General features: G+C 44.7%; 2 protein-coding genes across 6 annotated transcripts in view; one reads left to right on the top strand and one right to left on the bottom strand.

The window, feature by feature from the left end:
* Positions 1 to 2,464, bottom strand: part of ARHGEF5 (Rho guanine nucleotide exchange factor 5) — a 33,617-nt gene extending 31,153 nt beyond the window's left edge. For 2 of the 5 annotated variants that reach the window (XM_030263701.4, XM_041713828.2), the window contains exon 1: positions 1,960 to 2,464. The gene's annotated coding sequence lies outside the window, so the exon portion shown is untranslated. Of the gene's footprint in view, positions 1 to 359; positions 1,188 to 1,959 lie in introns of those variants that run through there. The other 3 variants (XM_041713825.2, XM_041713824.2, XM_041713827.2) reach the window with 2 other exon arrangements.
* LOC105758607 (uncharacterized) lies at positions 1,027 to 23,035 on the top strand. The gene is made up of 6 exons (XM_072923981.1): positions 1,027 to 1,137; positions 1,182 to 1,717; positions 13,766 to 13,846; positions 14,931 to 15,026; positions 18,734 to 18,957; positions 19,620 to 23,035. The coding sequence occupies exons 1-5, from the start codon at positions 1,027 to 1,029 to the stop codon at positions 18,924 to 18,926; spliced, it is 1,017 nt and encodes a 338-aa protein (XP_072780082.1). The 3' UTR covers positions 18,927 to 18,957; positions 19,620 to 23,035.
* The last annotated feature ends 3,716 nt before the right edge of the window (positions 23,036 to 26,751 follow it).

Raw genomic sequence — 26,751 nt, 5'->3', positions numbered from 1 at the left:
GAATCAAACATCCTTGGAAAAAAATGTGATTCCAATTAAGAATTGGAAATCCCTTGTGGGCTGTTCCTTAAATTTTGCCCGGGATAACTATGGAGAGTGAATGTAATATGAATATAAACTAATTAAATAAAACAGCCCACTTTAAACAAGACTCCAAAGCAGATTACATTAAAAAGAAAAAAAAGAAAGAAAAAAGAAAAATCATCAAAAACTATAGCATAATTTGGCTCTTTCCTGCTAAAAGGACATGAAATAAGCATACCATAAGAAGGGATAAGATTCAAGAGAACAAGCACAAGAACATCCATCTAAAGTTAGCAGAATGAAAAAAAAAAAAAAGGCCTGCAGAACAGACTTACCGTCAAAATCTACCAGGATGCACAAGAAGCTCGCAGAGGAAGTATTTGTGTCCCACTATTTCAGAGAGCAGGAGCATCAACCGCAAGCCCAGTCGCCTGGCTGTACAGGCAGGACAGGACAAATGCTACTCTCAATCACCACCTGGCAAAATAAGGTTCTACACAGAAGCCAGCTGAGCTCTTCCTAACATTAACAATAACTAAGAACTCAGATTTGTTACAACTTCAAGTCTGATTATGGATGCCTCCTCCTTGCCCAATTCAGGTGCAGTTCTAAAATCTGGGTCACCCATACATTATTCCTCCAAACCAAGCCACCTCCCTCCGGTGCAACCCTTTAAAAGGACTCTACCCTTATCCAAGCCATCTCCAAAGTCACTTAGGCTATGAGAAACTCCCAAAACACCAAGGAATCAGATCACAAAACTTCCAACAACACATTACACATGTGGCTTAGTCCAGGAGGAACAGGGACCCAGCTCCAGGAGAAGCCAACACGGGCATCCATATCCAGCAGCGCCTTGGCAAAGTCTGCAACAAGTCAACACCGATGAGCCGAACTCAGATCTCTGACCTCGTAATTCCTACCAGGTTAGACGCAGTCTTAGCCAATATCTGGGAATAAACGAAGCATCAAGCAACGACAAGCACGGGTGCTGGGAGGACGATGGGTCAGGCGAGCGCCGTGGGAGCTCCGAATCCCCCCCTGGCAGGTTGGCTGGGGCGCTGGGGCTGCCATCGGAGCGGCTGCGGGAAGGAGGCAGGAAGCGAGCGGCAGGCAAGGATCTCGCCTCTCGTTCCTCTGCCTTCCCTCCGTGACAGGCCATAAAAAGTCACGAGGCAAGGAGGAAAACAAGGAGGTGTCCAGAGTTCAAGCACGGCACCTCCGCCACTCCCGGGCCGCAGCTCCCGGCGGGAGCCGAAAACCCGGCAAACACCGTGGGATCTCGCTCCTGCGTGGGAGGCACCATTTCTGCGGGAAGAGACTCCTGCTGCCGCTTGGCAGCCGAGCCTGGGAGCGGGCCTGCGCTCCGGGCCCTCCCTGCCGCCGGCACGGGCGGGGGAGCGGGGGGCGGCGGGCGGGACGGGCGCTGCCGTCGGGGCGCGGAGCCCCCGCCGAGGATACGGCCCCCACCAGCCAAGAGCGCGGGCCCCGGGGCTGCCCCGGGCCGGGCGGAGCGGAGCCCCCTTCGCCGCCCCTCCGGAGGCACCGGAGCTCTCGCTGCGCCCCCGACCCCGCGGGGCTCCGCGCTCCGGATGGCGCCCGCACCGCGCACCCGCACCGCGCCCGCCGCGGGAGGAGCGACGTTCGCCTTCCCCGGAGATCCCTCCTCCCGTCCCCCTCGGGTCCTAAAATGGTGGGTCGGCCGCCCTCCCTCCCCCCTCTTCCTTGTCCTCCTGGTCCCGTCTCCCCCCCCCGCTCCCGAAGCCCGCCCCGGCCCCGCGGGGCAGCCGCCCCTTCGTCCGTCCCGGCCTGGGCTCCGCGGGGATGCGGCGCCAGGCCCGCGCCTCTCCCGGGAATACGGCAACGGCGATCCCGGGAATACAGCAACGCCTCTCCCGGGAACACGGCAACGCCGCCCCCGGCGGCCGCCCTTACCTGCGCCGGGCTCACATGGCGGGGCCGGGGCCCGCGGAGCCCCCCCCGGCGCCCCTCGGCCGCCGCCTCGCCGCCGCCCTGCGCGGGGCCGCAGGTATGTCATGAGTGCCGAGCGCGGCTCCAGGTGAGCCGGGCACACCTACAGGAAGGCAGGCGGGCCGCCCTGATTGGCGTGCGGGGCCGGCGGCCGCGCTCCGACGGCACCGCGGCGGGGCAGGGCAGGGCAGGGCGTCCGAGCCGGAGGTATTTCCCTTAATTTTTATTTTATTTTATTTTTTTTTAATAAATTCAGTAGTAAGAATATGGGTGTAGGTCCTATAGAGGGAAAGCCGGTCGAGGAGCGGCTGGAGTCGCTGGGTTTGTTCAGCCTGGAGCAGACTGAGGTCAGAGCTCGCAGCAGTTCCGCAGCTTCCCTGCAAGGAGGAGGGGCAGCTCTGATCTCTGCTCTCTGTGACCAGGGACAGGACCCAGGGAACGGCTGGAGCTGGGTCAGGGCAGGGTTAGGGTGGAGCTGTCTCAGGGGAGGGTTGGGGTGGGTTTTAGGAAATGTTCTTCACGCAGAGAGTGGTCGGGAACTGAACGGGCTCCCCCGGGCAGTGGTCACGGAACCCAGCCTGCCAGAGCCCCAGGAACATTTGGACAACGCGGGCGCTGGGTGGGATCGCTGCGGTGCAGGGCCAGGAGTTGGGCTGGATGATCCTTGTGGGTCCCTTTCAGTTCAGGACTTTCTGTGATTCTGGAATAACTGTGTCCCGCTCAGGTTTGGACACAGCACTTGTTTGCCTCTGGAGTGCACCTGACCCACCAGCTCAGGTCTCTGCACCAGCTTAAGACTCAGAGATGCTTTCTATTTTTTAAACTTCCTTCATTATTTGGGTCTCTTGTTTTTCCACTCCTTAACTTCAAATGTGTGAGTCCTTTGTGTTTCCTCCCAGCAGGCAGCTGGGGGTTTAAGGAAAAGTGTTGGATTGTCCTAGGCTTTATAGGATTATAGGATCCCAGGCAGGATTACATCCAAGATCATCAAATAAATGTAAATTAATGAAACACCTGAATTCAGAAGAAATTGACCGGGCCATGCATAGAAAAACTGTAGGCTGCATTAAAAAGCTGAGTCCACAGCTATAACTCCTGGGATTTCTGTCTCTTGTAAGTACACAGGGATACAGGATAGATGTGAGGATGCACTTTGTCATGGTGTATTATATAGGTCTTTTCTCACCAAAATCACAAAGTGTGCAAAGAATTATCTTAGACAGGTGGCTGAGGAAGGCATTACCTATATTATATGTTCTGTCTCTTCAAATTTATATCCAGAGTTGTCTCTTTGCGAAGTCTGCTTTTTTCTCCTAATCATTTCCTGAGGCTTACAGGTGTGTATCCTCCAGGATGTGCTGTGAAGATTTCAGCAAAAGAGGGAGCTTGGCTCAACCACCAGAGAAGCCCTGCAGCCCACATCCAGGCAATCCTGAACCCGTGAGACCCGTGTGGAGTCTCCCAGGCAGGAAAACTCCCCTCAGAAGTGGCACACTGAGAACTCTTCCCTGGCCAGCCACAGAATCATCCTTGTGCCTGCTGCTGCCTTCTGATTCAATTACTCCTTTCATTCGTTTGTGTGGGTGCTTTTTTTCAGCAGAGTGGATCAGCTCCGGCAGCTGAGATTCCCATTCCACATCACTGCATTTACAGTCAGATGCAAGGAAAGGGATGCTTCAAATTCCCAAGAGCTGACTCTGGATCATGTCTCTCTTAGTTTGTTGTCAGACCTCTGGGACATTATATAAATAGCTAGTGCATCTTCCCACTGCATTTTCTAAGTTCCTAGCAGTTGGCAGCGGGTTGGTTGGTCATCCTGACTGGAAAACTGCTCCTCTTCTATCCAGAAAAGGGCAACTTATTGTTTGAGGTGGACTTAACTTCTCCCCCTGTCCTTGGCACCTCCAGTAGCTGCAGAGGCAGTTTTCTGTTTGATTTCGTGAATCATATCTTGAGATGCCTTGCTTTCTCTGCCTGCTGCACAGAGTTTGAGTGCCTGAACACATCTGGAGCCCAGCAGAGTGTGAGCAGGAGAGAGCTTGTCCCGTGCTGTGAGTATCCCACATGGATTGGGCTGCACTGTCTCTTAGCCCACCAAACTCTGGGCTGCAGCAGCTGAGTATGCCCCTTCCCCTTCAAGGACATACTTCCTTGATGTGTATACATATATATATATATATCCTTGGTATGTCCCTTCCCTGCAAAGAGGCCCAGCAGCGCCAAGAGCAGGCCCCTGTACCCTGAAGTGCTCCTGCTTCCTGCAGTGCCTTGTGCTATGTTGGGCTGAGGGGGAGTTGGGACATGAACCTCCCACTCCGACATCCTCCTCGTAAACATCCCGTCCCACTCAAGTCCTGTGCTGTCACATCCTCTGTGCTCTGCCCAGACGCTATTCTGGGTTTAGTTCTATATGCAGAGCACACAGCTGGGCATGCCAAAATCCAGGCAGGCAGCAGGACAGAACAGTAACTTGGTTCAGCTGCTGACATATTACAAGTACTGCAGAGGAGGAGAGTTGTTTAAAGGTCTTCTCAAAACTAAAATCATCTGCTTGAGCCCTCCTTGGAAAGCCAGTTTGCTCCCCTAGGCGTGTTCAGCAGCTGTACCTTACTCCAAGAGATGCAAACCTGTGCACATGGCATGAAAAACCTTGGTAATAATGGAAGGGAGCAGAACAGAGAGCTTGGAAAGTGCAGCACAGTAAGTTTACACAAGCAGCACGTACAACACCCATCCCCGGTGAGTCAGTCCTGGCCGTTTCCTTCATTTCCTCCAAGGCTCGCTGTGAACATCCAGCGGTAGCGGCCCTTCTGAAATCCAGTCATCTCCTTTCCTGCCTCTTGTTTACAGCTTCCCTTTAGCAGGGAGCAGAGTCCCAGCCTCCAGCACTACATTTTCACTGCAGCAGGCTGAGAGAAGTGCAGACCCTCCCCTGGCCTCAGCTCAGCTTTGGTACCGCAGTGCTCTTGTTGCTTTTATGGGTGCCTGCACCTTGAGCTACAGCAGGTGCTGAGGTAAGAGAGGAAAAAGTGTCACAGTTGCACAACAGGGCTTTTTTTTTTTTTTTTAATCTTGAATACAGCTTTATCATTGACAGAGGTTCTTTATCCCTACAGCCGTGCCTTTGGATTCAGTCTGGTAGGGTAGAAAGAATGCAGTGGGGGATTAGGTTAAGTGTGCTAACCATTCCTCAGAGATATGGGTTGGAGCTTCCCTGCTTCAGATTGAGGTGTATCTCATGCTCTGATTTCCCCACATGACAGCAGCTAGGGAGGAGGACTATTTTTAGCTTTTGTTTCTTGGTTTGTTTACAGGAAGTTCTTAATTTGTGGGAGTGAGCTTGGGTCTGTCTTAGTCTGAGAATCCACTTCAGTGCCAGTTGTGGATGCAGTTACAAGGGTGAACTGCTGCTGTTGTCTGGAAAAGGCATCATTTATCCCAGGTGTTCAAGAAACTATGGGCTTCATACAGAAATCTACTGATTTCTGAGATATTTCCTGAAATTTGTTCAAGGAGATGTCCAGGCAGCTGTGACAGAAGAGTTTAGGAAAATACAGAATTGAGGAATTATTTTGGGTAATATGGATAGAAATGCTTTTCTGTGTGTAATTATAAATCTATATTGCTTCCACACCCTGAGTTAATAACAATAGCTCTGAGACAAAACCCATATTGTCAAAGAAATGAACATCCCAAGACAAGAACACACCTAAATGGTCGTTCCCCATTTCCTTCTCAAGTGCCTTCTGGGAATTCCAAATAGCCTGCAGCCAACAACTGACCTAGATACAATGCTTTCTTTGCTCTTATGGAGTAAAACCAGGAGCAAAATAATCCACCCAAATTATATATCTTTATAATCCTTATTCAACTTCATCCAGGTTTGGGTTTTTTGGGGTTTTTTTTCCCATACAAAAAGCAGAATTGTTTGTACAAAAGGATACCTGCATATGAACCACGAAGGGATCATTTTTTGTCATGATGAATTATGTACCAGTTACAGTGAAGGTCTACATTGGATGGATTAAGTGTGAATGGCCCGTTTAGTGTGTTGTACAAATCTTTTCCAAAGTAATTGCAGTGCCTGGCCTGATGTACATGTCAGGCCGTTGTCCTACGCAGCTAAATTCCCCTTTTTTAACAGGGTCAGCCAGGAAAATTTAAACAAATGGACAAGGCTGCAGACTGTCTTGAGACAAAGGCTACTCTTAGGGGCATGACAGTAAGGGATGGTCTGGAGAGTCCCTGCCTGTCAGCCATGTAAGGTGGTAAAAGGATGTTTTTATTTGCACACATCCTGTAGCCTGACATTGCCCAATAGTTTGCTTGATGATAAGCTCCTGCCTGCTCTAAAAGGGATGAGGTGGTTCTGAACTTGTGGATGATGGCCTGGGAGAGGCTGATGTGCTTTTCCCAGCTCAGTTTATAGCTGGGAAATCTTTCTTGATACCTTGAAATCTATCTTGATATCTTTTTTTTGGTATCAAAGGAAATGACTGCTCATGCCACAGCCTCAGAACGGTGAGGGCTGCACACATGCAAATGTTGGTTTTGTTGACCTTCCCTAATTTGGATGGAATTGAGGGTAGGAATGACCAGTCTCAAACAGCAAAAGCAGCCAGGATCACCTCAGATGTTACTTCAGTTTTGCCAAAGATGTAAAAAACGTCAGCTGGACAGAAGGGAAGACAAACTACTGCTCAAAGCATTGCTACAAACTGAGGAAAGAAATCCCCACAATGTATCTCCTGCTCAAGATTTCACATGAACAGCTGCAGCAAAACATGACTGAAAACTTCACATCTATTTGCTTATATATTATTTTTCAAAAGACAGAAGGAAATAGCTTGAAAGTTAGTCCAATTCCATTAAAATCCATTTATTTGGAATTAATAAAATATGGATTCCTTTCACAAGCAAGAAACTCCTTTGAATAAATATTGGGAGGAAAAAAGGAGCTATGCTAAAGGGGATATAGTCTGTGAAGCAGTTACCACCCTTTAATGATACATACTGTGGTTAAAGCAACCTGTTTCCTGCTCACCAGTAGCACTTGGCAACTAAGTGATGGAATTCTCAGTGGAATGTTTTTAGGAGGATTTCCCTCAGCCAAACTTGCAAAAATTGCATTTGATGTACATAATGGAGTATAAGATCACATTCTTTTCTTCCTGTTGAATATATGGCTTTTTAAGCCATATTACTGCCTGATTGATATATGGGAGGATTTATATGGAAGTGTCCATGAAGGTAAATAACACAAACTTGAATTTAAAGGTTTTTTGTTTTTTGTTTTTTGTTTTTTTTGAAAATATATTGTGCAGGGAGAGTGTGGTTTATGAGCAAGAACATTATGAGGGTATTTTTGGTACTTTACACTGAGTGTCAGCAGTGTGTTTTACTGAACAAAATTATTGCAGTAATTTCTGGCCTGGAGTCCACACATATCAGGAGGTCCATTGGCTACCTGAGGAGGATCCACAAAAGATACCCAGGAAACACAAGGCAATACCCCTGGACAAGAATCCAAAAAAAATAAAAGCAGGTTGAAAAACCCTAGTGCTTCATACTATTGAGATGCCTCCAAAAGGGTAAAAATACATTGTAGAGGAAAAAAACGTGTACTGGGGGAATGAGTAGTCAGACAAAGAGGAAGATAGGAAAGATTTTAGTGGGCTTTGCCTTTTCTCCATCATCCAAAGTTTTAATTTTTCGTAATCCAGGATCACAACATTGATACATCCAGAAATACCACACACAAATTTTGGAAAATCTTCATGAGAACTGGTTATGCAAACATTTCCAAACAGCTCTTCTTTTACAGCAGTTGATACAGGCAATTCCAAGTTCAGTTACAATTTCAAGGAAATCTTTGGGCTTATCCTTTTTCTGCCCTGAGATGCTCCATGCAAAGCATACCCCAGGTTGCTTGTTCCTGGCAGGTGCCTTTCCCAGACTGAAATCCCCAGTTGCAGCTCCCACAGAGCCTTTGGGAGGCAGCTTTTGGTTTTCTGTGGAGCTTTCAATTTCAGTGTTGTGGGATTCTGAACTCCTCAAAAATATGGATTTTTCCTTAAGTCCTTCTCTGATTCTTCTGTTGCAGCTAAATCCTTGTGCAAATCTGAAGCAGAGCCTTCATGCTGCAGTAAATTGTTGCCCAGCCCATGATACCTTTCACATCCATTTGCAGGTAATTGCGGGATTGGGGTCTCAGCCTTACCTGCACCTTACACACTGATGCTTCCCTTCCTTCCTTAGCAGTGAGAAAAAGCCTAAAGGGAGGGTATCCAAGATAATGAGCATTGTCTGCTTTTCCCCTTTGAGAAGTCCTGGAGAACATTACTGGGGCTCTTAAAATACTTTTACTCCATTTGGAAATGCTAAAGCAAGAAGTTCATCAGTCTTCCTCTGCACTTTTATATATGGGTGTTGATGGCAATAACTTCAGTTGGGTTGGGGGTGGGGAGGTGACACTCAAAGGCTTCTGTAGAAATGATTCTGAACAAACAAATCCACTCACTACCAGAACATCTAGAGCACTTCATTATGCCTTTCTGTTTCTTTTACATTCAGGTAGGCCACTTACCCTGTGGTCATTTCTTCAGGCTTTCTGCTCCAGCTGTGAACTCTAGAAATAAATTACTGTGGGAAAGGTGGAATATGGACAAAGTCACACCACTGCAGGTACTCTTATTCTAGTTCAGACATGCTGAAATAGTTGGGACCTCTACAAAACTGAGCATGGAGAGTAGAAATGAAAGCAGCATGCTGCCTTCAAGAAGTTGCCAAATATTCCTCTGGTTTCAGCTGAAATGGAGACGTGGCTGTGTAGGAGCTGCATGTGTGCAGGCTTTTCTCCACGCAGGCAGCTGCAGCACCCGAGTGTGTGCAGCCAGGTGGGAGGATGATACTCAGCAGCTTTGCCCCGTGCTCAGAACAGCTGCCTCTGCCCCAGCCCTATCCTGCACTCTCTGCACTCAGAAACCATGGTGCCAGGAAGTCACTTCTTCCTAGCTGAGATTCTCATATGATAATATCCGTTTAAGTGTTGTTGCTTGTGGTGTAGGTCAGTAGTAGTGACTCAAGCCAGCCCTTCAGTTTCCTTCCTCTTGCTGGCTAGACACAAAATCCAGCCCACAAATTAATCTGTCCCATTCGACAGTAAAGAGGATTGATCCCCTTTTTATTAAAAATTTTGACAGAGAAATCCTTAGTTTGTATTAAGGTCCTCTTCAGTAACTGTGAAATCAAGCCCTTAAAAGTTCAGAAATCCCAAATTCTTCCTGCATTCCAGATTTGTATTTGGGATTTTTGTTCCAGTTCTCTTGGTGGACAGAATTACACATAGTGGTGTAGCTTTTAACCCAATAAACACAGTAATTCTTCATCATCTTAGTTTTTGCAGAGGAAGATAAACAAAGCTGAAATGTACTTCCCTCTCTGTTCAGTGTCTTTGTACAAGTTCTGGAGATGGAGATCTCCAAGCCTGGATGTGTGATAGTGTAGTGCCCCCTCATGGGAAGCTGTTCCTGATGCTGATTCCTGGCTGCATGCAGGTGACAGAATGTGAGCCCAAACATCATTCTGTTTGCTGTGCCTGCTCCTCTATGTTGGTGTTGCACCAGCAGGTTTAGAGAGGAACTTCCCTTTTCCTCCCTTAGGTAGTTTTTGTTTTGGGCACTGGATTATTGGTAGGCTTTCTGTCAGAATGTTCAAGAAATTTTTGTTTTATTGTAGTTTCACTATTTAAAAAAAAATAAAATCTCTGGGATTTTAGCCATCCAGAGGTGGTGGCTTTCCTGGAGGCCCTAAACTTACATAACATGAGTCCTGTAATTAGATAACCAATCTCATAATAGAAAAATGAGCACATATTCCTGAATCAACTCCATGATGCTGGCCTGTTGTATACTGAGAGAGGATTCCCTGTGCCACTCACTCCCCTCAGCTCTGGAAAAAGCAACCTTTCCATAAGATGGATTATAATGATGGATGTGAGCTTGCCCAGAAATACAATCATGCACACAGGGTGGGGAAGCATTGTTTGTTTGGAGTTCTGATGCTGTTGTTGGAAGGGCAGACTGAAGCAGGATTGTTTCCTATGAGCAAAGGCAGGTTTTGCATGAATTGAGCTTTTGTTCTTAAAACACAAAAGGGGCCTTTTTTTGTGATTCACTCTGTGTGATATTTTCATTTTTCTTTGCATTTAGTTAAGAATAGCACAAGAATAATCCTGCAAATAAAAGCAGAATAACCCTATAAAAAGAGTGGGGTTTCTGCCTCCGTAAAAACCTTGCTGCATTAGTGTGAAGGCTCAGGGTGAAAAGTGGCTGTGGTAGGGGCCACATCTTTGTCCTGTGGTCAACATGCATTGTCACAGACTCTTTATCTTCTGACATTTTCACACACCTCCTGAGACACATGAGTTGAAGTCCCCAAGGAATCACAGAATAAAGAAACAAAGGCCAAAATGTTGTTTAAAAGGTTGTTGTGCCTTGTCACAGCCATATGAGGCCCATCATCTTAGTAGGGTGCTCACATCCAACCCCTGCTACCCCAGTGTCCTGGAGCACTGTCACATTATCCTCTGTGATCTGGGGGTTGTGCCTCATATTCCCTGCAGGATTCCCTGGAGGGGCTTGGAAATCTGTGCCTTTATCTCACCTCTGGTGCTGGAATGCCTTCCTGGCAGGTCTCACTGAGCACATTTCTTTCAGGGGCTGGTTTCCTGCTGAGATGCTTTAACTGATGATGAGTAAGGAAGGGGTGAATCCTGGCTCCAGCTCTTCTCACTGGGAGCAAACAGATCAGGCTTTTCCCCAGGGTCAACCAGCTGATTCTGAGTCAGGTCAGAATTCCCATCAAAACCCTTTCCACGTATATGTCCTATGGGAATCTGCCTAGATTGCTTCAGCTTAGATACCCATTCATCAACTCAAAAAACCCCTAATTCTATGTCCTTTACTCCATTACAATAAGATGTCCTGGTGGCATTAATTACTCCTGATGGACTGGGAAGGTCAGAATGCCTCTCTATCTTAGGAGTATTCTCTGCAGTGAATCCCAAAAAGAACCACATGGTCTGGGTTTTCTTCCAGTGCCTGAGGTATCTTATGGTCCTATATCATCAAATGGTGGAGAGATGATTCTGTGATCTTGCTGTGAGACTGGCCCAGCCCTCAGATATTTCAGCAGGAGTAAAAGTGCTCCACAGAATATAAAGTGGCTGCTGCTTCTCTACATGGGAGCAGGATATAACAGGGGAGAAAGGTTGGTTGCAGGAAGGAGGTGCCGTGGGACAGAAATAGCACTAAAAGATCTTGGCAGCATTTACCTGCTCAACAACTGCAGGTTTCTTTGAGAGGAAAGATCAAAGTTTTCTATCCAAATAATGTTTTGAATTTGAATGCCTGCATTGAAATCAGGATTTGTAAATCTATGGTAGCTTTGTTTTCCAAATGCAAAACTTTACTCATCACCCATATGTTTAATGATCCATGTGACATGCATGGGTGGTTTTTAGTTTATTTTTGAAAAGGGTAGATGGATTTTTGCTTTCCAAAGGCTAGCTTGGGAATTAGCTTGGCAGTCCATCCTCTACTGAGAGAACATGGTGATGTCTGGTTAACTTCTGGTGCAGAGGGTTTCACAACCTCCCAGATAATATTTTCCAGCTCTGGCTTACTCAGAGAAAGTTTTTGCAACATGTACTCTTGTTCTTTTCTGCTGCCTTCTTTTCTTTCCTGGAAATTAAGTTAGTTAGATCTTACCTCTGTCCTTCCAGCAGTTAATCGCTGCCTCCCTTAACAGCAACCTCTCAGGTACTGCAGCTGCACTGTCATGTCTTGCCCTATTTCCAGCCTTCTCCTCTAGACTCAATAAACCCAGTTTCCTGCTTTCTTCCCAAAGGTTGTTTTCCAAACCTTATCGCTGCAGCTGTGTTCCCACACCCAGCCTGCACCAGCCTGGCTGTTTGCTGTCCCTGTCCCTTGCCAGTGCTGACTTCTTGCTTCTCCCTGGCCGTGTTGTGCTGCAGCCCATTCCCTGTTCCCAGCAGCTTCCCGTGGTGGGGCTGGCCAGGATTCCTGCGTGGGTGCAGGGAGCAGGTGCCAGGCCCCCAGGGCCTGCCCAGCACAGGAACCAGCATGTGCGGCTCACTCCTTGTGCATCCCAGCCCTGCCGGGAAACCCGAGTCCCTCTGGGGCTCCGGGGCTTTGTCCTCGGTTCCCAGCTTCGGGAATGTCACCAGCTCTCTCCTCAGGGGTTCCCAGATCACAGCATCAGAGAATGGTTTGGGTTGGAAGGGGCATTGAAGGCTCATCTCATTCCACCCCCTGCCATGGGCAGGGACACCTTCCACTAGCCCAAGTTGCTCTGAGCCCCATCCAGCCTGGCTCAGAACAGTTCCAGAGATGGGGCAGCCACAGCTTCTGTGCCAGGGCCTCACCACCGTCACCGTAAAGCATTTCTTCCTCATATTTAATCTAAACCTACCCTCTGTCAGTGTGAGGCCATTCCCCATCATCCTGTCACTCCAGGCCCTTATCGATTGTCTCCATCTTGTCTCCTCTGCCTATTGAAAGGCCACATAAGGTCTCCCCGGAGTCTTCTCCAGGCTGAACCACCCCAATTCTCTAGGCCTGTCCTCATAGGAGAAGGTAATTAATTTCTGATTGATTTCTGGCAACCTGCTTTAGAGACTCTCCTAGAGGGAAGATGTTCCAAATTTCTAAGGAGTGGGAGCATTTCAGGAGTTCCTGAGGATGAAGGGCTGCCAAAGAACAGGTGTAAATATCTCCTTCATTTTAGGAGCACCAGCTTCCAGGATCAGCTGGAGTTATGTAGCCTCCTTGTCTCAGCTATTCAGTAAAATCATGGTCATGTGCAGTGTTACAACACTAAATCCTTCCAGTCTAAAGAGCACAAACTAGAGAGCTCGTTATTACCAATAGTCTAATTAACACTTTATTATAAAATTGACACATTCTGCTGCCATTTATTTCACTCTCTTCCCAACACTCTTCTCCTCCAGATTATCCTTATATCATTACCATGTTCCCAACAGATTCAGTGACCCCAAAGCAGGTATTTTACCCCTACTGCCTCGACAAGATACCACTTAAAATGCCTAAGAGCATGGACGAGGCAGGTTCTCCCTGCTGATCCTCCCATGGGGATGCCCATAAGAACTCTCTGTTGCACCTGGCCACTGATCCCTGGCTACAGGAGTATTGATCCTTGGATATAGGAACCTGCTCATCTCTGATTCCTCTACATGCTTGTATTTGGTTGAAATAAGACAGTTGGTTCCTAATGGCCAGCTGACAGTGGGATAAAAAAAGCTGTATTTCTTTCAAAAACTAGAGGAAAAAAAAAACCATCCCCAAGCCTGTCAAAACTACATCATGAAATTAATCCCCAAATCTGAAAATATGTATTAAAATCAAAGAGAGCTTCTGAACTGTCTTTGATTTTGAAATGTCTTGGAAGAAATGGACACTGTTAGGTGGTGATTCATCCGACCTGTTTTAGGTGTCTACCTTAGGCATAGGTGAATCATGCCCTATATTCTGCTTCAAGATTTGAAAAAGGGGCTTTCCTTGTTTTTTTTTGATGATCTATTCTCAGTTTGGTATTACTTATATATAATATTTTACCTTTTTTTTTAATACTCAGTTAATCTTTGCTCAGGACAAGGATGGGCTAATATCTCTTTCTCTGAGAACTGTGGTTTCAAAAAATCGGCGGTTTCACTCCTATGATTTTGCAGTTTGTCTTCTGGAAGGGATGTGTGGAATAGAAAGAGTGAAGCTATAAGACCAGAGAAGACAGACACCCAGAGGGAAAAAAGGTGAGCAAGTCATAATCTGAAACAACAGAGTCAGGAAACACAGATGATGTAGTTTCTCTAAAAAGCTGGTTGGATCAGTTAGAGGAAAAGGGTATTTGTATATGTATAGCTGTAGTTTTGCTAACTGTATATGAAAAAGGGAGATTAATTTATTGCACACACTATCCAATGTAATTATATTAGATATTATACAATACCAGGATTTACTGTTAAAGATTTTATATGTGTGTATATGTCCTGGTGCATATTCCAAATCTATGTGCAGAGCAGCTTTATAGAAAAGGACCTATGTGTGGAAAGTGGTGGAATAATTAATGTTTTTCTTACATCCAATGATCCAGCTTTTTAAAGTTGCTGAGACAACTCTAACCCTTCAATATAGCTAAGAAACACCTGCAGATGGGACCTCACTTAAGGGATGGTCCGCTAATTTAAAGTTTAACTCAGTGGGACATAGACTTGAGCTCTAATTCATGTTCCTGTGGTTGTCTCTCAACCCTAGGCCAGGTTTAGAGGTTCTTCATCACAGATATTTTATTCTGTTGCATTTGCTTTCACCTCCCACTGAGCCTTTGTCCAGAGCAACTAATGAGCTGCATTTAGTGTTCTTTTTCATATATAGGCTCTTATGAAAGCTGTATTTTAAAGCAGAAATGTGTTCATAAACTTTATATGTGAAAAGGGTGATAGACTGAGGGATAAAAGTCATTTCATTGGGCAGAAGTTAATTTACAGTAGATGAACATGCTGTTATTCAAAGTAAACAGCATCCAAGCTATTAATGGAATGGAATTTGTCTTCAATAAATATTTTACATAATACATGCAAGTTATTCATGGAATGGCATTCATTCCTCATAGAAGTTTTATGTAATGCTGGCCACTTGGGACTCCCAGGAATTAAATATTTGATAACAGGGTCTCTCTTCTTATTTTCCATGATTTTGATTTCAGAGCTACGAAAGTGGTTGTAATGTGAAGGTTTGGGGCTTTTTTTAATTCCAGACCCCCTGAAGATTTCCAGTCAACTGCTGTACATGCAGGCTTACTAATAAACCTTTGCTTTCCTTTGTGACCTCTCACAGATCAATCAGCATTTGTCTTAATGCCCTCCTCCAAAAAGTCAGCAGCTTGTACATTGGGAATTCGCCATGTGTCTTTGATGACTTCAGTTTTGGGAGGTATGGGATGCTATTTTAAAGCATAACATAACTGGGGGGGCTTTCTTTGTTGCAGGTACTGGTGACAAATTCCCCTGCAAGCTCAGACATTAATCCTTGGGAAAAGTGAGTGTCAGGAGCCTGGTTATGGAGCCATGGGGCCATTTATGGACAGCCTTTGCTGGAGGTGGGTGTGGACCACAGCAAACTTCAGCCAAGAGATATTTTGCCTACTGAGTCATGGCACTAAATGTGCTTTTTACAATTAATAACAGTGAAATTCAGTGGAAGAATGAATCAGGTCATTGGTATTTAGTCTGAACCAGAGTTGTGAAACTTCAGGTGACTGTGCAGGAGGGAGGTTGCCATGATGATGTGCATCATCCATGGAAAACACATCCCTGTGCTTACATCTTTCCTTGGATTTCTTCTTATGTAAAAAAACTGTAGGTATAAGGTTGAAAGGCGTTTAAAAATTTCCTAAGTGAAATTGCTGCTTGTCATCCCTGACGCAATTCTGAGATAAAAGAAGCACCAGTACTTGCACAGCTTTGTAGAATTTCCTAGGACAGTCCCAAAATAAGTGGTGATGTGGTAGCTTTGTCCATGTTTTCAGAGTGCTGCTGCAGTCCTGATCATCATAAAGAAAGGAAAACGCACAAATGGACCATGCAAATTAAGATGGTTTGTGGTTGGACTTAATGACCTTAAAGGTGTTTTCCAACCTAAAAGATTCTGAGTAGTTTTGTTTGACCTCATTGCAGCCTTCCAGCATCTGAAGGGAGCCTACAGAAAACATGGAGAGAGACTATTTACAAGGGCCTGGAGTGACAGGACAAGGGGGAATGGCTTCACACTGACAGAGAGCAGGTTTAGATTGGATATTGCGAGAAAATTCTTCCCTGTGAGAGTGGTGAGCCCCTGGCACAGGTTGCCCAGAGAAGCTGTGGCTGCCTCATCCCTGGCAGTGCCCAAGGCCAGGCTGCATGGGGCTCTGAGCAACCTGGGATAGTGGAAGGTGTCCCTGCCCATGGAACCAGATGACCTTTAAAAGTTCCTTCCAACCTAAACCATTCTATTCCATGAATCCTTTCTGTACTTCTGCCTTTGGATGGAACAAAGTCTTCACGGAACAGCATCCCCACCATTCCCTGCCCACAGCAGCTCCTTGGTCAGGCACCAAGGAGCATGTCATATGCCTCAGTAAGTGATTTTAATTGACTAAATAGATTTTTTTGCTTCTGAATAAATCTCTAAATTTTTAATTATACTTTACATCTTTGTGTCAGAAACATTGTCTTTTGGTAGTGGTCAATATTTAGCATGTGTCTCAGCTATGGTTTTTGATGACTATAAATGCATTTTGCACACTTCTGGGTAGCTGCTTATCATTGGTGTCCTGGCAAATTTTGGTCTCGGCAGGACTTGACCTTTAAATGTACAGGCTGACCAAACTACAACAGGCAAGGAAGCTGTGAGGAACCCTGGCTGCTTTGCCTGCCAGCAGACTTGTTCAGGCTCCCTGCATTCAGCCTGCCTTGATCCATGCAGCAAGGGGCAGCTATACCAGGCACAGGGCCACTTCCTTTCTGTGACATGGACTTGGGAAGTTCCCTAGGCTTTGTTTCTTATATAACAAGTAAGACAGGGAGCTGTAGAGAAGTTTAAATAACTGCTGCCAGGCATTTAGAGCAATCATTCATGATTGTGGTTTCCCATTTGGTACCAGTGATAATTAAACTCAGCTAAGCCTCTCCTCTGTTTCCCTCAAACATTTTCCTCCTGTAACACTGACACAGCTGTTTGTGTCAGTGGATTGCATCAGGAACTGATCCAGCTAAAAATAACCAAGGGTAGACTAGGAAACCATTACTTTTCAGCCACTGAAATTTCAATCTGCATCCCCCTGCAGCTGCACACAGAGCTTCACTGACACCACAAGCAGAGCTCAGGAGGAAGTGACCACAAGTACACACAGAAAAGGAGATGAGACTTTTGGAAGAAAAGAAGATGGAACCAGAGCTCCAATGGGATGAGCAGAGCAGTAGAAATCTGGCAGCTCCACTTCTCAGAGGTACTTAGCAAGAGATGAGCACCAATTCCAGCTATGTGATGTCCGCTTGGAAAAGATGCTAAACTGAGCCTCTTCTGAGGCTCTTTTGTGTGCAAAAAAGGGCACATTTCTGTTTAATGCCTTTGTTCTGCTTTCTCTTAACTCCCTGCTGCTCCCCCCAGGCTCCTGTTTGATGGCATGGATTGCATGGTGGCATTACCAACTTGAGGAATGCTGAGATGTTTGTTATCACCTGCCCAAGACTGCAATTTTCCCTCATTTGTGCCAACCTTGCTGTTTGTGGAGCTGTGCTGAGCACTGGGTCAGGGAAGCAATCCAATTTAAAAATAACCCAGTGGCGTGGCTGGGGGTGGCAAGAGCTTTAGCCCTCCAGGATAATCTGCAGTCACAAATCAGCAAGAGCAGCTTGCCATTTCAGATGCCATGAAAGCCCAGCCTCAGAGATACCTATTTAATGCAAGGAATATGAACCTTTCAGCCAATGAAGGAGCCTGGGGAATGAGGAGGCAGGTATCTTTTGCCCATGTTCATAAGGGACACAAGAGCAAACCTCACTGTGCCCAGCTGGCAGCACATCTTCACACAGGCTTTGCTTCAGCAGTCCTTCACACGATGCTTTTGGAACAAGTTAGTGGCAGTGTGTGCCATTCCACTGGTGGATGTTCTTTATTCTGTGGATTAGGAAGAAAGTGACATGGATTTTTAAGGGTACTGCAAATATGGGGGCTGTGCTATCACCAAGAAAGGGAATAAAAGAGCCTTCTTCACAGACAGCTTCATGGTTCAGAGTGAAGCAACAATTTGTGGATGCATTCCAGAAGAGGATGTATTCCTCTTCTCCGCTCTAGAGAAACAATGCCACTGCTGTGATGCACCAGCACTAACATTCATGATCACACCAGCAGTGACATCACTGTCACCTACTGACAGACTTGGAGGAAGCATCTGTAGTTAAGTCATTCTCTCTTGTATTCCAAGCCATGTCTGGTTTTCTTGTGGCATCTCTCTTTGGTTCATGGTTCATGCCTCCTGGGTTGACTATTTTTAAGTACCAGTCATTTCTTTTTTCTTTCCCTCCTGCTTCTGACTTAGCACTTCACCTCTGCTCTCCCCAGGAATGTTCCTGCTGGGAGCACTGACGGCAAAGGTGGTGAATCCAGAGACTTGGAGCCTGAGGAGATCCAAGGTCTTCTCAGGTTACATTTCTAGAGAAAGGACACACTTTGTCTCCACATGCATTTGTGGCTCTGGTCACAGTGAGGTGGAAGATGCAGATGAAGCCTGCACTCACTAATTGGCAGCTGCATCCCAAATTAGCCAAAAGAAAGCAAGTGCCTGAAGCTTAGGGCAGGATGTGGCTGCCCTGAGGCAAACCCTAAGTGTTTTCACAGCAAGCCCTGTCCTCAGGACAACCCTGACAGGTAACATAAAGGCTGACCATGCCAGGGAACTTGGATTCAAGGGTCTAGACCAAATACTATCATGTTTTATCATCTTCTTCTCTAAAAATACGAGGAGTTGTGTTCATTGATCGTAATTCTTCCTTCTCTAGACACAGGAAAAACACTCTGTTTCAGCCCCTTGATTCCTGCATTCCCATTGCTGCTTCCCTTCTCCCAATAATTGTTAAAATACTTTTTTTTTTTTTTTTCAGTAAAGCATCTTGTGGTTCCTGTTTCATCCTATGTTCACATAAAGACACTGACAGAAGGGATGGACACAGAGAAATCTCCTCTGTGGTTCTGTGCTTGAAGATGGGAAAGCACAAACATCTCAGCCACAGGCAGGCAGAGTCCAGCAGCATTGTGGGGAAGGTCAGCTGGAGGGAGAGACAGAGCAGAAAATAGCCCAAGGCAACGCAAGAGCTTCAGGGCAATGGTAAGAGCTCTGGAAAGCAAAAAGAAGCAAGTCCAGGGATGCCCCTATGAGGGATCAATGCAGGGTGTGGAAAGTTGTGACCCTTCTTCCATGCAGTTCTTATCACCCCTAAATTACATTTTCCCAGCAGCTTCAGGAAGTCCAACCCTCTCCCAGTCTTCCTTCCTAGTTGTTCATCCCATTTCAATCCCTTCTGCTCTCCCTTCCCCTCACGTGTTGGCCTGGTTCAGCCATTTACCGCAGCAATGGCAAAATGCTTTGGGACACCTTGACTTTGGAGTCCAGCCTCTTCTGGACTCCCTTTGCTCAATCTTCTGAAATTTCCTTTAGTTCCTTTTTTTTCCCCAGAGATGAGGGCTCCTGCTGATGTGTCTCTGGCTATTCAGACCAGTGTTGCTGAGGTGAAGAAGAAACAGAGCCTGAAAGAAAAGTCTCCTGTGAATGCAGGGACATTCTGTTTGTTATATCTCAAAAAATGTTTTACAGAATAGGCATAGAATACTTCTAAAAATTTACTGAAAATACAAAACACACCTCTTGTCCAAGATGAAAAGAAATCTGTTTTTCCAGTCACAGTGAAGCAGAGTGGCAAATAGAGCAAACAGTGCAAAGAGAGCAAATAGTATTTCAGTCATCACTATTGCATGTATTTTTTTTCCTAGCAGCAGACTGGAAAACTGGATCCTATATAACCCAAGAGGCACTGAGAAAACAACCTCCTCAGAACCAAGTTCTTCTACCTGCAGGATGGTGTGTCACTGCAGAGAAAAAAAGAGAAACCACTTTCCCTTATAAAGGAACGGTGAGCACTGAGTGCCCTCCACTGACTTTTCAGATTTTTTCAGAAATGTGAGAAAATTAAGATCAATTCCAAGAATGTCCCTGAACTCCAGATTCTTGGGCTAAGAAACTGATGGGAAACTCACTCTGGGGAGAAAGAAAAAGCAAGCAAGCAAACAAGAGAGGGAGGGAAGGGAATGATAAAAAGAAGGGAAGGGAGAGAGAGAGAGACAGAGGGAGATAGTCAGGATAACAGCACCAGGGTGACAGATTTTATTTCAGAGACATCATTCATCCATTTGTCTCTCAGGTGTTTCTCAAGTGCCACAGTCTCACTGCAGGATCTGAGCACTGTTGGCACAACAGAAATTTACAGTATTCTACATCCCACAGCTGGCAGGAGCATTTGGGCAACAGCTGTCTGGCATGGAGTGTGCTAGGGATGCTCTGTTGAAATTAGAGTAGCTAATTGGCTTTTTCCAGTAGCCTCCCACTGGTCCTGAGGGAGGAGCTGGCTGGTAGAGAAGCCAGTGATGTGGCTGCTGTCAAGGTGAACCTTCTGGTTCTTTCCTTGTTGCACATCCCCAGTATGTTCTGAATTTGTCTTGTGAGTTTATGTTGCCCACAAAGTGATTAAATCCCAGGAAGAAGAAGAATGTAGCCTGTAACTTCTTAAGCAGCACAGGTTTCAGATGCTCCTCTCAAGCTACATGACCACATAAAGTAAAGGGCAAACAGGCCAGGGGAAATTACTTCAGCCAAGTGACACTGAAGAGGCAAAACTAACAGTGGTTGTGGAAAGGAACTCCAGCTACATTCTCAGACTGGTGAGCAGTCCCATCCTAGCTGCTAGGGAACAGCTGTGAACACTAAGGCCACTTCCATCTGGCATAGTTCAAAATAAATTAATAAAGATGTTAGAAATAAATCCATGACAATCCTTTTAATTTATAGAGCATTGCTAAGTATACACAGCACTTCACAAAGCATGGGGAAAGGAAAATAAATGCCATGAGGGTTGATGTGAAGGGGCAGACGCCTGTCAGGAGGAAGGGTGAGAAAACACCTGCACCTTGGCATGTGGCAAATGGCATCTGATTCTGGGATACCTACCTACATCTGGCATACCAGGGAGAGAGGATGGCTGGGCTTTGGGATGCAGAACTAGACTTGTTGGGGAAGGGCTATTTATGATTTTGTTTATGCTTAAAGTAACTAATTAAGTGCTATTGATTTAAAGCATCTGTGCATGGATTTAATTCCTGTGTCTGCTGCATGATGCAAAATAGCCACGGTATTTATTAAGTTTTCCATATAATTTAAGGAGTACCAGCACATTAAATAACATGGGGCTTTCAGAGGGAGGATGGGCACAGAGGATGCCTGTGATAGTTTGATTTCTTGCTTTCATACATGCCAAGGAACTTCTTGGGTTTAGTCCTTTCTTCAAACCCAGCAGCTAAGCTGTGATTGCTGTGCAGATTTTCCTGAATGACAAATACAGGGTGAATATTTTGAGTCTCTTTGGGTTTCTGCAGCATTCCCTGGTTTTTGCTCCTGTGGGCACCCCAGCAGCACCACTGGAGCTTATGTTGTGCTGATACTCACTTCAGCTTTTGAAGTCTTTGCCTGAGTCTCTGCTTCCCACGATAGATTTCTCCTTTCCTGTAAGTGTGGTCTACCATCACAGAAAATTAAATCCTCTGCCTCTGAAAAATTCACTGCATTATCCTTCCTTGAAAAACAAGAAAATCCTCAAAACCAGGGAGCCTGCCAAAGTGCAAAATGCATCTACAATATACTACCCAAACCAAAATGCATGGAGTAAAAATAAACGTGGTAAATCAGGCTTTAATCCCAGTCTTAGACCCCTTTGATGCTTTTCCAATTGTTTGCTTATCCCAATTTTTCAAGTGTTTCCAGGAAGCATTCATTCCAATAGCCATACTGTGTGTAACCATGCTTTGTGCAATTCCTTCATTTTCTTGGGAATATGGTGGGCTCTCTTTTGTTCTGAAGATTATGGAAAACTGAAACTCGGGTCATACTCAATGACAAAAAGGCAAAACCATGCAATAAATCATGCTAGAGTTTATTCGCTCTGAAATTGCTTCCCATTTGAGGGAATTGCATTAATGCTGCTCTGGACTGAAAGTTGTTTGTGACAGGAAATGCTGTTTCACTTTGTATTTGTACAATATCTAATAGGTGCAGCTGCCTCTGCCCAGTTCAAGGTCCCCAGGAAGCCGCTATTGTATAAATAAAACGTAGTTTTAGATCCCCACCTGCTGGGGTTTTTGCATATTGCTGCTAAAATTAAACTGAACTACTGAATTTGAGAGGAAAAAGTTATTTTGGCTGTAACTCCTGCTTGTAAAGGAAAGAAAGAACTGTATATAATATTCAAGCTGATGAATTTGTTATCCTCTGGTGACCATGCCATTGAAATCTTGGGCACATTCCCAATAGCTCTGCTGAGACGGAAAAGCAGCCACTTTGGCCTGGGTTGGAAAGGTCCTCAAAGATCACCTAGATTCTGCCACAGGATCCTCATCAGGGAAGACAAGCTGCAGCACAGCTTTGTCTGTTCTCTGCTGAAGCTCTGTGTAAGTGAAAGGCAAACACCCAGCTCCTTCCCTTGCTGTTGTTTCAAGTTTTATGATTTGGCTCAATTTTTCAGAGATTAACAAGAGAAGGGGATGATGAATTAGAACCAAGGCTGCCTAAAGAAACAGCAACATATCCACTCTCTTGAGTTGGAATCCCTGCACAACCAACTTGACAAAATGATGTTCCACAACAACCTCTTATTAAAACCGAATGAGGATTTGGAAGATGAAACATCTCAAAAAGTACTCCATATACAGCTACAAATTGTTTAAATTGAAAAGGGAATATAGCTGGGAATGTGCTAAATTTATCTGGAACTGAGAGTTGTGTTACCATCCATAGTGCCTTATCCTCCACAGAGGAGGCACAAGCTAAGACAAAAGAACTAAGTGATTGAGCTGGAGAATTATTTGTCTATGCAACCACAAGCCTGGTTTGATGGATTAGAACCTGGATCATGGGTTACTACCCTGCTAAAGCCTTTGGGGCTTACAGGCCAGAGAAAATGGTTAGCATGAGCTGGAATTGCAATTGTCACTGGAGCTGTATTTTTAAATGTTGGCATTAACCTAGTTAAGTGCATGATAACGTGCTTATTTATCCTTGGCATTTTCTACTTTTCTATTTTCTCTCTTCCTTTCCTCCCTCATGGAGAAAAATATAGGTGAATGAGTGCTTTGGATCCCAACATTTAATCTCATTGGTGTTTTAATCTCGATTTTGCGTGTGTTGAAAACTTAACTCCTTTCAACAGCTGTGGATTCAGACAAAACTTGCCTTTTTTTCCCCAAGAAAATCCCAAAACTGGGATGCAGAGCAGAGGTGTCTTCCCCATCACCAGTAATGAATGATTATTTCCAGCCCTAAAAATGTTGCACTGAAGACCTTTGTAACTTTTAGAATATAATTAATGAATGTCTTACATGCAACCACATCACAAAAACCACAATGCAACTTAGCTGAAATAATTATCCTTGTCTTACATGATAAGAAATCAGGATCGAATCCAGATTAACAAGGCTAAAACCTTTAAGGACTGCTGGACCACCAGCCACATCAATCTCTAAATTTATGGATCCACATTAAAACCTCCTAAATGTCATCCAGGAATAATATTTCACATTGGCTGTCTCTTTTTCCAGAGTTATCTTGCCATAATAAATTGTGTGATTAAGGTGTAATATGGGGGGGTTTTTTTAGGGTCTTTTTTTTTTTTTATTATTCTACCCGGTGACCTCCACAAAGCTAACAGCTTCAGAAACTTCCACTCAAAACAGAAACACCTCAATTACCTGCCTGAGTCTGTAATTTCTTCATATGCACTTAAATCAGCAAACTTTCAAAATTCTCTCCTGCTGTCAGCTTAGTAACAACTTCATGAGTTATTTTATTTTTCTCTGATGAGAAGAAAATGCTTCTGAAGACAAATTAAAAGCAAAACTGGGCAAATTAGTGCCAGTTTTACAGATCTGGAATTCCAGCTGCTACTCAAAAAATTGCCCTCAATTTCCTGTATTTTCAGATCATTATTTCTTATATTTGTACCATTCCATTGCTGTTATTATTATTCAAAGAGAAGAAAATGGAGCCAGGACACCTCCAGATTTGTGATCAGCAGAGAAAGGGAAAACCCAGACAAAAGCTGCCAGGACCAACAGCTCTGGCTGGCCTTGGACTCCCAGGCTCCTCTATGTCATATTTAAGGAAAGACAAAAACTCACCAAAGACTCAATTTTAACAGGAGGGGAATGTTTTAATACTGAACACCACAAACACACCTGAAATACAAACTTCAACCACTGATTTCATGAGGGAATTCTGCTTTATGCAGAATGACATTAAACATCAAGAAAAGTTACGAACAGTACCCCTGAGTTTCCAGGATTCCGAAATGCTCAACTGGTGGAAATTACAGCTCAAAGATACCAACATAAGATCACATTGAGGGGCCTTTAAGGCCTGTTTATTTGTCTTAAATTAATATCCTGATGAATTAAAACTAATCCAAAATCCCACACAGCAGAAACAAGTGTGTGATTTTCACAGTCTGTAGTCACATACCTGGCCCCACAGTTTTAACTTTGGGACAGAATGTGACATTCTGGCAACAAGAAGAAGACTTGTTAAGAGAACCAGTGTTTCCCATCCCTAAAATTTAAACATTATTTTATTTATTACTAAGAGTGCATCCTTTTAACAAGATAACAATAAAAAAACACAACTACAAACCACAAAACCAACCATGCACAAACACAGCATCAGTTCAAGAGAAAGACTTTCTGGCAAAGGTACAAGCCAAAAGTTTTTTTATCCCAGTTCAAGGGTAAAGGAACTTTTATTTTTGCACTTTTGAAGCTTAAAGGTTCTGAGACTGCCCCAAGTCTGGCACTGATGGAACAAGGTAGACCAGACCAACACATCTTAAAACTCAGCACTTTCCAACCCTGACAGGCCCAATGTCAGAGTCCTGCAGGGAAAAAGAGGAAAGAAAAAAAGAATTGTTTCCTGTGCTGTTTTTACAAGATGCTGCACCTGAGCCTCTTAGTGTTCATTATTTACCCCACTCCTACCCCTAATTAATACGTAACAGCCAAAACCACATAATAATCCAAATAGGATATGACAAAGTAAACCCAAGCTCAACTGAGTTCAACTTGGAACAAAAGAAGGTGAACTTTTATTGCCCTATAAACCTATTTGGCTTTTCCTCATGAACTCTTGGTACACAAGGTAGACCTAAAAGGTGGTATTTTGTTCAGGGCTTTTTTGTTTGTGTTTTCAGTTAGGGTTTTTTTTTTTTGGTGCTGGTGGAGGGGGTTGCTTGTTTTAAACAAAAAGCAGAAACTATTTTTTTCTATTTTGAGCAGTACTGCCAGCCTGAGAATCAGCTAAGTCAAAGACACTTAATTTAAAGACTTGCTAAAGGAAGGAAGCTTTTGCAAACAGATGCTGAGAACAGGGATGCTGTTAAACTGAACATCTTTACATAAGCATCTTGCTTCCCTCTACATAAATCAGACTTAACAGGAGATACTTAAATCATCCCTGAGGACTTCATTGTTAGTTTCAACTCATTAAGAGAGGTATAATTTCCCAAGTACATGCTGAAAGGCATACCAGGTAAAGAATACACTCAAGTTTGATGAATTATCTTGTATATGAATGTTGCACTTCAGTGCATCCCAGTGATAATGATCTCTTGAGCTGCCTCAACAAAGGTCATCCCTGGCCAAAATCCCTGCAGGCTCCAGGGTCAGCACCTTCACAGGTACAGCAACTGCAACACCACAGCCCAGAGGTCTCCGGCCCCAAGTGACAGAATGGTCCAGAAGAGTCACAGATGTTTACACTGGACACATTCACAGCACAATGCTGAGCAAGCTGCAGAAGCCACAGGATCTTGAGAGACTGGGAGCTGAGGTGCAGGCAGAGCTCCAGAGACAGATGAAAGGGATAAGGCACTGGTACCTTCACAGGAGAGGAGACTGCTAGGATTAAAAAAGGGGCAAGAAAAGGATAATGCAGCATCTGCCTGCTATCCTAGCAGGAGTCCTAAGCTATTAACATTGGAATTCAGCAGAGCATTGCCTGGGACCAGTGTATTCAGTTGTTTCTGAAGTTCCTGAAGCACCTGCAGCTGACTTCCCTGATTCAGGAGAAGGATATCCATGTTTTCCCTCATTTTCTTCACTGTACAAAGAGAAGGGAATGTTAATGCCTGCTATGTAAAAACTCGAGGCAGTTCAGAAGTATTTTTCTACTTACACTCTTCAGAAACAAGAGTCCAGTGATCCATCTCACTTTCCTCTGCACCACACCTTTGCTCTTCTTTCTGATGCAGAGATGTAAATTCAGGTTGATTTGCATCTAAAAGGAAGACACTGCAAGTCACAAGTTGCAAGGTCTGCATTCCAAACATAGCAGCTCAGCAACAACCCTTCCTCTCATCCACATCTTAAAATGCAAACTTCATTCAAGTCACACAGTGGTCCAAAGCAAAAGATTAGGTAGATACAGATTTTTGGGGTTTTTGTTTGTTTGTTTGTTTGTTTTTTGGGTTTGGCTTTTTTTTTTTTTTGGGGGGGGGGTTTTTTGTTTGGTTGGTTGGTTTTTTTTTTGAGGAGGGGACACAGGGAAAAGAGGAAGCAAAGCTGAAGCAAGGGATCTGCTAAGGAAAGAGGAAATTGAGATTTAGTAAAAATATGTATTTGCACACTTTCTTTAGAAGTAGGTACAGCGTTGGACTAATCTGATACTACTCAGGGTCCAACTGAAAGGGCAAAAATGAGACTTCTCTTTAGGAATTATGAACTCTTTCATCTGAAGAAAAAACCAGGTTTAGGGCAGCCCCCAGAAGGCTTGAAGCTCCTGCCCCACCTCGCTGTCGCAGGCCAGGGGCAGAAA

Source organism: Taeniopygia guttata, chromosome 1A (assembly GCF_048771995.1).
Source record: "Taeniopygia guttata chromosome 1A, bTaeGut7.mat, whole genome shotgun sequence".
Lineage (NCBI taxonomy): Eukaryota > Metazoa > Chordata > Aves > Passeriformes > Estrildidae > Taeniopygia > Taeniopygia guttata.
The sequence above is the reverse complement of the archived record's forward strand: the minus strand, read 5'-3'. Positions and strand labels throughout refer to the sequence as shown.